Source organism: Scomber japonicus, chromosome 16 (genome assembly GCF_027409825.1).
Source record: "Scomber japonicus isolate fScoJap1 chromosome 16, fScoJap1.pri, whole genome shotgun sequence".
NCBI classification, from domain to species: domain Eukaryota; kingdom Metazoa; phylum Chordata; class Actinopteri; order Scombriformes; family Scombridae; genus Scomber; species Scomber japonicus.
In genome coordinates, this window is record NC_070593.1 from 21,006,324 (window position 1) to 21,019,380 (window position 13,057).

The window sequence follows — 13,057 nt, forward strand, 5'->3', positions numbered from 1 at the left end:
TAAATCATATCTGAGAAAATGAATTGAGTATAAACATCATCTTTGGCCAGTTGACACACCTTCAAGTATTAGCCAGCCATAATAACATGTACCATCCTGACAGTGACTTGGACCACCAAGACAGTCTATAAACGATAAAATCTTGATTTGAGTTTAAATTAAACAAAAATAAATCACAGAAATGTGTCTTACACTCAGTGACAATCGGGTGGCCTGACACACCACTGTAGACACTAGCAGGGAGGGTGAATACCTCTGTCAGGTGTGTCCTGTCTTCTTGAGCATTTGATTTCCTTCCCCTCCCTGTGTCAAAACTCCAGTCACAAGAAATACAGAGAAACCTTACTGGAATGTTCTAACATGGGTGAATGGGTAAAGCTAAAAAAGGTACAAACACCTTTATCATATTGAAAAAGGAACTACACATATTAACATATCAGCTTAGCTGTAAATATTGGGAAGTTGACGTGGAAACCAGAGCTTTCAACACAGGGCCCAACAGTATGAAACACTGAATGACTCATATTCTTGGGTCTGACACATACTGTAGTTTGGCTCACAGTCCTGAGTCCGTCTGTTTTCTGAGGTCAGCAATTGGGTTCTAGCCCAAGCACTGCTGATCTTTTGATCTTTATTTTCTTATTTCTGCTTTAGTTTTGATCAGGAAGCAGTGGAAAGATTAGGGGCAGAGGCCCGTATCTTCTTCTCAAGTCTGAGAGTGGATACTCTGTGTGCAGACTTGTTTGCAGTCTTGAAGGATGGAGGTCTATCCTTCTTATCTATTACTTCCAGCCTTGTCATAGGCATGCTGCAGTTATTGAACGGATCGTCTGTGTAGTTGTCATGATGCACAGCCCTGTCGCGATTGCGCCTCTTAAACTTGTTTGTGATTCGTACAATTCTTTTGGAGATGAGATAAATGATCTCACAGATGTTGAGGACAATGCAGAGGGCTGAGGCTCCGACCATGAAGTAGGTGAACACTTTCTTCTCGGTGGGGTGGCCGACGTAGCAGTCCACTACGTTGGGGCAAGGCACCACCTCACACTTGACCACTCTTGGCAGGTAGAAGCTTTTGTACACTCTGTGAAGGATGTAAAGGAAGGCAGCCTCAATGGCCGTCTTCACAAATAAGCTGATCAGGTAGGTCCACCACAAGCCGCCATGTTTCTTGCCAGTGTTGTTGTACAGCTTAGCATCGTCACCATGCTTGGCCCTGTGCCTGCGCTCACGGTCATCACGGTACGCCACATGCATGACCACCATGAAGGACGGACAGGTGATGAAGATAAGCTGCAGAGCCCACAGGCGGATGTGGGAAATGGGGAAGTAGTGGTCGTAGCAGACGTTGGCGCAGCCGGGCTGCTTGGTGTTACAATCAAAGTCTTTCTGTTCATCGCCCCACACTCGCTCTGCTGCCACAACGTACACCATCACCCTGAACACGAAGACCACTGAGAGCCATATACGCCCAAACGCAGTGGAGTATTTGTTCACCCCACTGAGGAGGGCTTGGAAGGTCTTCCAGTCCATATCTTTGGCTTGCAGTCAAATATCTCTTCTCTGGAATTCTTCTCTTGGTGGTTGTAGCTTTTCCTGAAACCTGGACAGGACAGGATGAAGAATGGATGAACATGTTTTCATTATCTGCTGGATATTCTATTTTCACTCTGTGAGTTGGTGCTGTCCAACATACTCCAGGTGGCTTTAATAACAACTAACCTTTCACTCTTTTTGAAACCAGTAAATTATCTTCCAACGCTCATTTCATGTAAGAACTTCTCCTACAAGTCTCATTTATCAACCCTAGCAGAGAGGCTAACTACAAGCACCAACAGAAACACACAGTAAAGAGCAGCAGGCCTGCAGCCAAACTGCATAAAGGAAACTAGTTGGACCAACTTTATTAACACGCCCAGACTTTACATATATTAAACTTAAGAACTTTAATACAAATATTTATTTTAATAACACAGTTACTAACTATTCTTCTGATGTGGATCCTTTGTGTTGACATATTCTAATGAGTGAGGGCTACTTTATCTAAGTCTACAACGAAAAACAGCCTATTACACACGGGCTGTAAAAGTTATTTGGACATATTTTCTTGATAGGTCATAGTTTCTACCGACATGTGCCCCTTTTACTAAAACCAGTGATGAATAATCGCTCCAAAGACTGCTGCGTAAAAGCCAATGAATCAACTATTGAAAAAGGAACGATCAACGCGAACTAAGAAAACTAATCTCAGACACATCAAAAGCTCATTATGATGATTACTTCGCTTACCAGAAGAAGTTTTAGTCCATTTTATGTTACCAGATACTCGAGCAGATATATGTCCGATGGTCTTCTCGATGTTTTGAACGTCGTTTTAGTCCTTTAACGCACACATTTGGTCACCGTCGACAGGTAGAGGAGCGCAGTGTTGAGAAATGTGCCCGTGGGTGTGGTTAAAGAAGTAGGGCTACCCCAGATGTTCCTCTCTCTTTTCCTTCCTCTCTCTCCCTCTCTCTCTTTCACCCACGCGCCACTGCTAGGTGGCAAATCAAATAATTATAATAATAATATCATTTCAACTCCTACGCACGTCTTTGGAGAATAATCTATTTTGGAACCACATATTTAATTCCAGTTTTGAGGACGTGATACCATACATAATTCAGGTGTGAGGTTTCCATTCTAGGGACCACCAGGGGTCCTTGTGAGGGTCTGAGTTAGTGTGAATGAGAGAATTCAAAGGGGTGAACCTTCAGCATGTCCCCCCAGTCACCACATTCAGACGCAGAACTCAAGTTAAAGTATCTGACAGCAAAAATCTTCTCAGACAGAATTAAGTGGGGCAATACCTGTTCAACAGCGTATTTGTTGAAGAATAACTAAACTGATCACCATTACATTTAAAAGATTTGTAGCAACAAGCTTAGCTTCATTTTTTTCTTTCTCAATGTTTCCATGAATAAGACCTGTTTACTTGCCCTAACTTGCTTCTGAGTGCTACAGTATAGGTATGATGTGGACACACCCTGGGGTGAATGTTTTTTCTTTGTTATGGAACATTTCATTTACCTCTTTTTCTTACAAGTACTAGGCAACATGCTTTGGTTGAAAAGTCTGATATGGTACTGTGATGAAAAATGTTTTTAAAAAATCAAGATGAGGGGGCTGGTGGAGATGAGGTGTAGGTAGAGTAATTCATCCTTTACTTCACCTTTCATCAGACACATATTTTGCTTCTCTGTTCATTTACAGTCTTCACATTTTTTTATAAATTTCATTTTACAAAAAAAGGAAAAGAACGTGTTCAAAAGGCAGGTATATTGTATTTCCTTTATCCTTCTCAGATTCAAGCTTTACTCAAATAACACTTTTCTCAACCGTTGTTAAGCTCTCCCTCATTGTCTGATCATGAGCCGTGCCTTTTGTCTCCATTATGCCATCCACTGACTTCCACAACCAAATGTCTTTTCCATAGATTTTGCAATCACTGTGTTACTCATCTGCAGGGATAACATCATAAGCAGTGTTTGCAGATGTTAAAAGGAATATCAAATTTCAGCCTGCTTGAAATGTTGTAGCTGTGCCAGGGCTTGCCAGCTCTTGCCAGCCAGAACCTGCTCTAAGGTCCATTTAAACCTGTGTTTACATAATATAAAAACATATACCACTAGTTCATGTATCATTTGTCTCAAGTCAAGTACAGTCAAGTTTATTTGTGTAACTCAGACGCACATACAGTGTCTCAATGTGCTTGTGTAAGGCCCGCAACAGGAACAGCTTTAATAAAGCCCAAGATATAGTGTTCTCCAAAAACATCAAAGGTTGTGCCTTCAATTTACGTGAATGTGATGTAAGAATTGTTGATGTACCACCAGCTTTGAATGAAAAGTTGGATAGCCCAATAATCAGGCTAAACTGCATTTTTTCAGTCTGGAACTAGGCTTACACTTTGGTGCTTTTATATGTTTTTTTATAGTTGTGATTGCCCACAAGTAATTCAAAATCAGCCTTTTACATCTTTGAATAACTTTAAGAGGATTTTCTTAACATATTAATCACACTTTTCCATCTGTATAAATAATAAAAACCTCCATGCTAAAACTGTCTGAATTTGTCCGACACCAACAGTGAAAAGTAACACTGAAGGATTATTGTGGCACCGCCTTTTCTAAATGAATGACCCTGCCTTGAAGTCTTGCAGCTACAAGCTAAAACTCTCAGAAGATTGTTATAAGTCTGGACTACAGTGGTGCTCTTCAGGAAAGTCTACGACATTCAGTCCAGGCATGTGAACGCAACATCTGTACTCAGCCCATTTAGAGTTTCTCAGTAGAGGAGAATTCCATGCAATGGGGGAGGGAGATGTGACCAAAAAAAAGTTCCTCCTTGGCTCTAGATGAACTGGTTTATGCAGTACTAGGACACACCTGGAAGAATGCAGCTCATGACTCAACCTCTGCCAGTCGCAAGTCTCAACAAGATGAACCGGCACAATAGGATAAACACTTTTCACTGTTGGTGCCATGAAGCAAAGGAAGGAAATGTACCAGGACAGAGAAAGTCAGGACAGGGGGAAACGTGTCAGCACATTTACTGAACCACCCAGTGCACCCAAAGACAAACAGAACCAAAGCTTAAAATAATGAACAGTCACTTTCCCCAAATCACACACACACAAAAACATATTTTCCCACTTACTCATTTAGATATATTTGCTTTTATCTGTTAAGGATTCAGATATATCCCCAATACAGTGCAGTGACGATGACACATTACCTTTGAATAACACAACTCAACTTGTTTTTCATGAAACAATGACCTAGCTACTGTGATAATCCACAGACCTCATTGTTAATAGTTTTCATTGGAACAACTCCTGAAATGGATGTTAATGGTTGCAGTGAAAAGTGTTAACAGACAAGTGCTTGTAGATTATACTCTTATTGTTTGTGGAAAGACTCTTGGCTGTTTGAGTTTTTTAAATGTCAGTTTTAAAACTACTTTGAGCAGCCCAGATGTCATGTATTCACCTCTGTGGTTTTGAGGTGACAGCAGAAATGTCAGAGGCAGATAAAATGTATATATCTGCATAGCTCAATACAATGGGAGATTGAGAAAATACTTTTATATATTTGCGAACCACTACATCTGCCTACATCACACGTCACAGTGTAAACACTGGAATCATCTATTCAGAGGTTGTATAGAATGACAAATTCCTGCGTTGGGTGGGCCCACACATCGACTGTAGATGAATCAAAGTGAGGAGTGGGAGACTCCTCCTCCGCCCTTCTCAAAGTACCAATCAACCTAAACAATGAGGGTGTTGCTCATAGCAACAGGGCAATCCCACAGCCAGTGAGTAGGGAGAGCTCCAAGAAACACATGGAGAGAAAAATAGAAGCAGAAAGTTTGTAATCTTTGTTGAACCACTGCAGAATCAACTAATCCTGTTCCAGTGTTGTTCAGGACAGATTCTCTTAAATACTGTGTGTTATTGCACTTACAGTACATGCTCAAGATGCACTGCTGTGTATTAACCTCTCTAAACGGACTTCCCTGGACATATGCCAACAAAACTCAAAACTTCAAAATGAATATCTTTATTGAAAAATAATATTAACAACTCTGCAGCCACTCTGTTCCTCGCTGCTATGAAATACACACATCCTGATATATTAACAACAGTGTTTACAAAACCTCATTGCTCTCTTCTGCCTGTACACAGACAGCAATTTAAACATGAAAACAGTTAGGGACAGTTCATATGCACAACAGCACACATTTCCTTTCAAGTTTGTTAAATTCCCTCAAGTACAGTATAATGGGTAAACAATAAAAGCTGTCTAGAGTGGGAGGGAAGGAAGGGAAGAAACAGTATGGTTGAGTGAAAGCATTTGTAAGGCACTGAGCAGAAGGGAAAATCTTACACAGAAAACCACATGTGTTTGTAAAACCATCCACTGCAAACCACAGGCTGACTCATACATTTGATCTCAAGGCTAAATCTGAGGCTACATTGCACAGACTTGGCTTTTTCTTTGCAAAGGCTTCATCTGTAAACACTCTGAACCCAAACTGACGACCTGCAGTACATTCCAGATCAATGATACGTAGCCAGCTTAAAGTTTGTTCAGTGATCCTCTTGTCATCCAGATTTTCATATTCTGGACAGAGGTCACAGTAAAGAACTGAATCCATAGCAGTTCAGTTTCTGAGCAGACAAATGTCTGCTGGCAAGTCTTTTTAAGAAAGTGCCTGTGGAATGAGGAGAGGTAGCTTTCCTTTCCCAAGTCTTTGTTTCTCAATAAGTTTATATTTTCAGTCCATCAAGATACTGCAACACTGTATGAAGGTGCAGGAGTGTCAGGGCTGCTTTTCAGCTTCAGAGTTCTGGAGTCCATCAAGGTGCTTCCACTAGACATTGTGTTGGTGTTAATGTGGCGAGAGTGATGGACTCCGGTGAAACACTCATGGCAGCGTTTACCAATCAGGTAGACGATTTCAAAAATGGAGAGGAGGATGCAGGCCAGGCTGGTGACCACCATGAAGATGGTGAAGATTCTTTTCTCAGTGGGCCGAGCAATGAAGCAGTCCACCTTGTTGGGACAGGGTTTCTCCTCACACTTGATGAGCGAGGGGAAGTCGTAGCCGGCGTAGATGTGATAGAGGAGGTAAACAAAGGTGGCGTCCACACCTATTTTGAAGAACAGAGTGAGGACGTAGGTCCACCACAGGCCTCCACGCTTCTTGCCGGTGTTCTGGTAAAGACGGTGGCAGTTCTCACCATACTTGAGTCTGTGTTTCTTCTCCCGGTCCTCCCTGTAGGCCACGTGCATCACCACCAGGAGTGAGGGACAGGTGACAAAGATTAGCTGCAGGGCCCACAGCCGGACATGGGAGACGGGGAAGAAGTGGTCATAGCAGACGTTGTGGCACCCAGGCTGTGCCGTGTTGCATTTAAAGTCCTTCTGTTCATCACCCCATACCTTCTCTGCTGCCACCACAAACACCATCACCCTGAAGAGGAAGACTATAGAGAGCCACACTCTGCCAAAAGCTGTGGAGTACTTGTTCACTCCACTGAGGAGGCCCTGGAGGAATGCCCAGTTCATGACGAGGTTTGTTCACACTCTGTATTCTCTTCCTGCTATGGAAAGACAGACAAAACTGTTTTCAGTGAAAAGGCTACAAATATCACGTAGGCTTTCAACCAGCCTAAGATAAAAATGAAACGATCATATCACAGATGAAAAAACAAAACAACAACAACCAACGATATTCCCCCAAAAAACAAGAAAAACAAAATAGAACAGCAAAGGGGGAAATGGATCTTTGGAATTCGTGTGTTACATCTCTTAAAGACAAAACACAAACGGAGTGTCAAATAAGCGCTAAAGAGGTTCCAAGCTTCCATTAAAGCTCATAGTTTTCGCTTATGTATACGGTACTTTTTCCTTAAAACAGCCGTTTTACTTACTTTACTGTCTAAGGAAGACAGCTATTACTCAGATCAGTCATTCACTTGCCAGCGCCTGCCGTAAGCGCTTTCAACTTTCCACATTCTGTGCGCAATTGCGCGTATCCAAGACTTAAAAACTTACTAAATCAGTTAAAAACCAACAAGATCTCGTTATTATACGATTCAGAGCTTTACGTATGAATCCGAGTACTTACAGTTTATTCGCTGTTGCTGCGGTCCAGTGTTGGAGAGGAGGAACAGACGTTGGAAGAACTTCTCCGATCAGATCTCAGCAGATTTCTCAACAGGACAAGAGAGAAGTGGGTGGAGTCGTTCCCCTGCCATGTCTTCACACTACTCGACCTGCTCAGGTGTGGCAGCTACACCCCACCAAATATTTGCCTGACCTATCATGTAAAGAGCACGTTTTATTTACTATTTATTATAAATTATAATGTGGTCCAGAAGGCTCCATGTAGGTGAAAATGTTAAAATACTATTAAACATTTACAAAACTACATTTTTTTAAATTAAAATCTAGTGAGGCAGTTTAACACAATCTCTGATTTGTTTTGTCCATAATTTATCACACACAACTATTGTGAAATTTCCCAAAATTAAAATGTTTTATAAATAAGTTCTTATGCAACTATAAAGAAGGCAAGCATCAGCAGATCAATGTGACATTTCAAGTGTACAAAGTAAACAGACATGGAGCTTCAGATTCTTTATTACAAAAGGTGTTTATTGAAATATTTACATGGTTGAAGATTTAATTCCAAGGTGTAAAAGACCATGAACACACTCATGCTCTCAGACATACATTGCCTCCATACACACATACAAAAAAAAGGCACACATTTCATTTTGTTTACACATATTCTCCACAGTCTGAGATGATGACTTTCTGCTTCGGCTTCCCATCTTTCGCTCCCTGAGCCTGTGGACAGAAAATTGTAAATAAAAAATTGAGTTAAAGTGATCAGAGTGACACCATCAACCTTTATATGGGGTTAGAATAAAGAAAAATGTCCACTACTTCCATTATTTCTGTAAGTATTGTGTTTGAAAAAATAATTAAAACTGTAGTTATGTGACTGAAAACAAAATTAGTACTTTAAATATTTTCATTTAGTCTCTAAAAGTCAAATATAAATCAATTTCCTGACTGATTCTTCTACTAATTTTTCACCAATTTTGTTGACATAGAACAAATAAAGTGAAAAGCAAAAAACAATATTTATAATGAAGAACTGATTGGGAATAACTTCAAAATATGATTGAGCGCACTTTTTTGGCTGAGTGATGGTAAGGTGAATTAACCCTTTATCAGATTTTTTAAAGTGATTTTTCTGGCTCATTAGGCTCATTTATCCCTTACCTCAATTGCACGAAGCACATCCATCCCCTCCACCAGCTCTCCAAACACCACGTGTTTGCCGTCCAACCAGTCCGTTTTGTCGGTGGTGAGGAAGAACTGAGAGCCATTACTGTTCGGCCCAGAGTTGGCCATGGAGAGCTGCCCTGTGTGCACAACAGACAACGTTTGGACAGTTACGCACAAGTAAACACAGACTGTGAACTTTACAGCACTGGTCAACAGATAACACACTCTTTAGAGCTCCTTACCTGGAGCGGTGTGTTTCAGGACAAAGTTTTCGTCGTCAAACTTCCGGCCATAGATGGACTTGCCGCCGGTGCCGTTGTGGTTGGTAAAGTCACCTCCTTGGCACATAAACTGAGGGATGATGCGGTGGAAGCTGCTGCCCTTGTAGCCAAAGCCCTTCTCATGTGTGCATAAGCAGCGGAAGTTCTCTGTGCAAAATGGAAGAAAACATGGCCGTGTCACTTTTTGATTCTTCACTTTCACAGGGGAATGCTTTGATAAGACACTTGTGGTTATTTATCTTTTTCTATTCTTAATACAAATGTATCAATGTCCGCCTACAGAATATGTTTAGACAAAGATGTGACGGTGAACAGCATACAAACCTGCTGTCATGGGAACAATGTCAGCCCGAAGAAGGAAGCGTAGTCTCCCTGCCGGCTTGTTGCCGATCTTGATGTCCATGTAGACCTGTGGATTGACTCTGCCCTTTTTAGCTGGGGGCTCACCCTGCAAAAACAAATTAGAAGTCACTCATATATAGTCATCAGCTGTGGGACGCTGTGGCTCAGGAGGTAGAGCAGATCGTCCACTAATCAGAAGATCAGCGGTTCACATGACATGTAGTATTAAGTGCTTTGAGTGATCAGAAGGCTAGAAAAGAGCTATATAAATGTAAACTCACTACACACACTAGAAGGAAAGCTATCTCACCTCTTGTGCAGCAGTGTTGGGTGTTTCTCCCGCTGCCGACTCCTCCTCACCCTCTTCTGTGGTCTTCCCTGAGAATTTCTTCAGCCAGTCATCATCCGACCACACTGAGGGAAAGAGAGAGCTAAAATCAGAACCCAGGATTTAAATCACAGTCCAGGCAAAGCCATCTCTTAAGACGCTCTCATCAATCACCTGGTCGAGAGGAACCTTCTTTGATTCTCATGGGCTTGGCTATGTTGACCCGAATAGTCCTTCCAAAAAGCTCAGACTCGTTCTGGTAAAGAAACAGAGCAATAACATAACATCAACATAGAAACAAGAAGCTAAATTCTAGGACCTTTAACATAAACTTGCCACACTCAGGTTTTAGAAATATGAATGAAACTTTATTAACAAGTGCATGCAGCAATGAGATCCACTTACCATGTTATCAATAGCTGCTGCAGCATCCTGCAGATAAAGATTAAGGGCATAAATACAGTAGATTATGCACACAAATATGAAATTGTTTTGTTTACATTAACAGTTTGATTGTTGCATGCCACAAAGAGTTGCAGCTAGGGATCATTTTCTTTATTGATTAATAAGATGATTATTTTCTCGCGTGAAAAAGGGCCATTATAACGTCTTAGAGTCCAAGATGACGTCTTTAACTGTCTCCTTTAATCCAATCAACAGTCAGAAACAAACACGAAGATATTCATCATAAATGACACATAAAACCTTTAAATCATCACATTTGAAAAGCTGCAGCCAGAAAATTGGGGCATTATCTCTTAGAAAAATGACAAAAACAATGATTCGATTCATCAAAATAGATGCCCATGAATTTTCTATTGGTTGACTAATCAACTCAACTAACTGTTGCCACTCAAAACTCATAGCTCAACTAAAATGTTTTTCACCCCTCAATATTGCAAATACAGGTGTTTGAATTGAACTGATTATGACTCTAAATATGATCTTATTATATTAAAGGCATCATTGTGTAGCCGTATAATACTTAGAACATACCTCCGCCAGCTCAAACTCAATGAACGCAAATCCTCTGTGCTTTTCTGAAAATTGAACACAAGACACAATGAATCAGCTTAATGTTTATCTTACTCACAGTATGTTTCATGTTACACACAAGAACACAAAACTCCTGTCCGTACCTGTTTCATAGTCTAAAGGTATCTGGATGTCTGTGATGTCTCCAAATGGGATGAAAGCTGCATGTAACACCTTCTCGTCCACCTCCTCTGCCAGACCACCTGAGAAGAAAGACACAGTGCTGAAAATAAACTGATGAAAGCAGCAGCAATGAAGACTCATTAGTGTATGAGCTTTCCTTCTAGTTACTTCAGTTAAATGTTTGAGCTCCACTGTGCAGAATGATGTATGTATCGAGTTTGACACCAGAAAGCTGTTTTTACATTCATCTGCTGAAAGTGAAAGGTTTCTTCATGCTCTCTGAAAATCTGATTTTTAGGGGTTGACCTATGAGCATGATTTATGACATGACAACTATTATTAAGGCCAATTCTGGTCATATCTGTAACTTATGTGGCATTAATGTGGTGAATAAATACACATACATGTGAACGCCCTCTCAAGTCAGACTCTGAAAGTTGGAGAGAATTTTGTGACACGACTCGCCAAAAGTTGACAAATAAGTTGTCACAAATGCAGACAGAAACATGATTGACAAAAGTAAATGTTTGGTTCATGACAATACACTTTTTACTAATTCACATTTTGCATATCTTTTTTTTTTCACATGTCATTTGTAATATGGGTTAGGGTAACTGTAGCTGCTCTCCACATAGACTGACCTACCTGTTACATTAATTGGAGATATTTAACAAGACAGGTAAAACAATATTTTAATGCTATGTTGATGCTGATAAATAATTATTCTAACTAATCTAAGTGGACAGCAAACACTCAAACACAAAGAACAGACTTTACAGTGAAGTAAGAGACATCTTGTATAAAGCTGAAAAGTAAAATAGGTGGACTTTAATGAGGGACAAGGAGGATATGTTACTTTGAGGATTTAAACGTCCTAATTATTTTTTTAAATGGAAATCCCACATCAGACACACATTTTGTTCCATGCAGAGTATTATAACATGCATATTACTACATAATACACGTCTATTAAGACATAATACATGTCTGGAGGGGATTATTCATTTCTCCATCTGTCGTTATGGATATTTTTTGTTGTTTTGTTTAATTTCCAAACAGTTCATAACACAAACTGACGCAATGCGGCACAAATGCGGTGCTTGGGAAATTGTTCAAAGTTTAATATCACCACAGTATATAGTTATAGAGTATAGTTTCTATGTTATGTTATAAGCCGGCTAATTCCCTCCGTTTCTCGTGTGTTTTTTCGTGTTATGGTCCCTTCATGCATGTTAAGATGTCTCTAAGTTCCTTCTTTATAAACTCATGGTATAAACGCGTCAGCTGCATATAGTGAAACTACACATTTCAGGGATTTTTGAAACAATTACTATAAACTCACCGACATACAGCACTCGTTTGCTGGTCGCCATGTTGGATGTAACCCTTCAACTTTGACCGCAGCAGTTTGTCGTCAGTGGAAACTACAGCCCGCCACTGCGCTTCACTCCTCTGCAGCGCCCCCTGTTGAAGAACTCCTGCAGCAGCCACATCTCAACACCTCCTGTTTCTATCAGTCATAATTCATCTTAATTATTATCATTACTTTAATTCAGGGAAAGTTCATCATACCCTCACTTGGTCCCACGTGGTAAAAGGTTGGTGTTTTCTTGCTACATGCTTATGTTCTGCTTTCTCTATATTCAAGCTCTTTAACGTCATTTCTTTTTCTTTTCACAGACCGTGTGTCCTATATGGCTGTTATTTCCCATGTTGGCAAATGCAACTTTAGAATGACAGTTTGAGCATAAAATTACCATGTGCAGAATTTTATTTCCATACAACGTGATTATACGTATTTCATAGTTTTTATGCAATGTATGATGTATGTATGTATGTATATAAATACAACATAAAGACATCACTAAAGATTTCAGAGCTTAATATCAAAACATATCAAAACAGTTTAATAACAAACACATTTATCTATAATTTTTCAAGAATCTTTTCAGCATTATATTGTTTGTGCTTCCCCTGTGGTGCCCCAACTCTTACCCTAAACCTGCTTTGACCGTCTGTATCAAACTTTTTGTTTTTTAACACTGCCTTTGAAAATGCCTATGCCCACCACTGACTAATGTTTGTTAGATACACAAATA

General features: G+C 40.2%; 3 protein-coding genes across 4 annotated transcripts; all 3 read right to left on the reverse strand.

Moving 5' to 3' along the window:
- Positions 1-538: 538 nt before the first annotated feature.
- gjb3 (gap junction protein beta 3) lies at positions 539-1,559 on the reverse strand. Its single transcript, XM_053335733.1, has one exon. It carries the CDS (start codon positions 1,531-1,533, stop codon positions 661-663), a length of 873 nt encoding a protein of 290 aa, XP_053191708.1. The 5' UTR covers positions 1,534-1,559; the 3' UTR covers positions 539-660.
- A 2,883-nt stretch (positions 1,560-4,442) lies between these two features.
- LOC128375226 (gap junction beta-4 protein-like) lies at positions 4,443-7,115 on the reverse strand. 2 transcript variants are annotated; one of them, XM_053335517.1, is made up of 2 exons: positions 6,385-7,115; positions 4,443-4,473 (listed from the first exon to the last, which is right to left on the reverse strand). In XM_053335517.1, the coding sequence occupies exons 1-2, from the start codon at positions 7,113-7,115 to the stop codon at positions 4,443-4,445; spliced, it is 762 nt and encodes a 253-aa protein (XP_053191492.1). The 2 variants fall into 2 exon arrangements, with proteins under 2 accessions (XP_053191492.1, XP_053191491.1); XM_053335516.1 differs by lacking the exon at positions 4,443-4,473 and having other exon boundaries at positions 6,330-7,115.
- Positions 7,116-8,180: 1,065 nt separating this feature from the next.
- ppie (peptidylprolyl isomerase E (cyclophilin E)) lies at positions 8,181-12,331 on the reverse strand. The gene is made up of 10 exons (XM_053335240.1): positions 12,301-12,331; positions 10,940-11,038; positions 10,797-10,840; positions 10,206-10,232; positions 9,975-10,056; positions 9,783-9,886; positions 9,455-9,578; positions 9,092-9,277; positions 8,844-8,986; positions 8,181-8,402 (listed from the first exon to the last, which is right to left on the reverse strand). Exons 1-10 carry the CDS (start codon positions 12,329-12,331, stop codon positions 8,334-8,336), a joined length of 909 nt encoding a protein of 302 aa, XP_053191215.1. The 3' UTR covers positions 8,181-8,333.
- Positions 12,332-13,057: the final 726 nt, after the last annotated feature.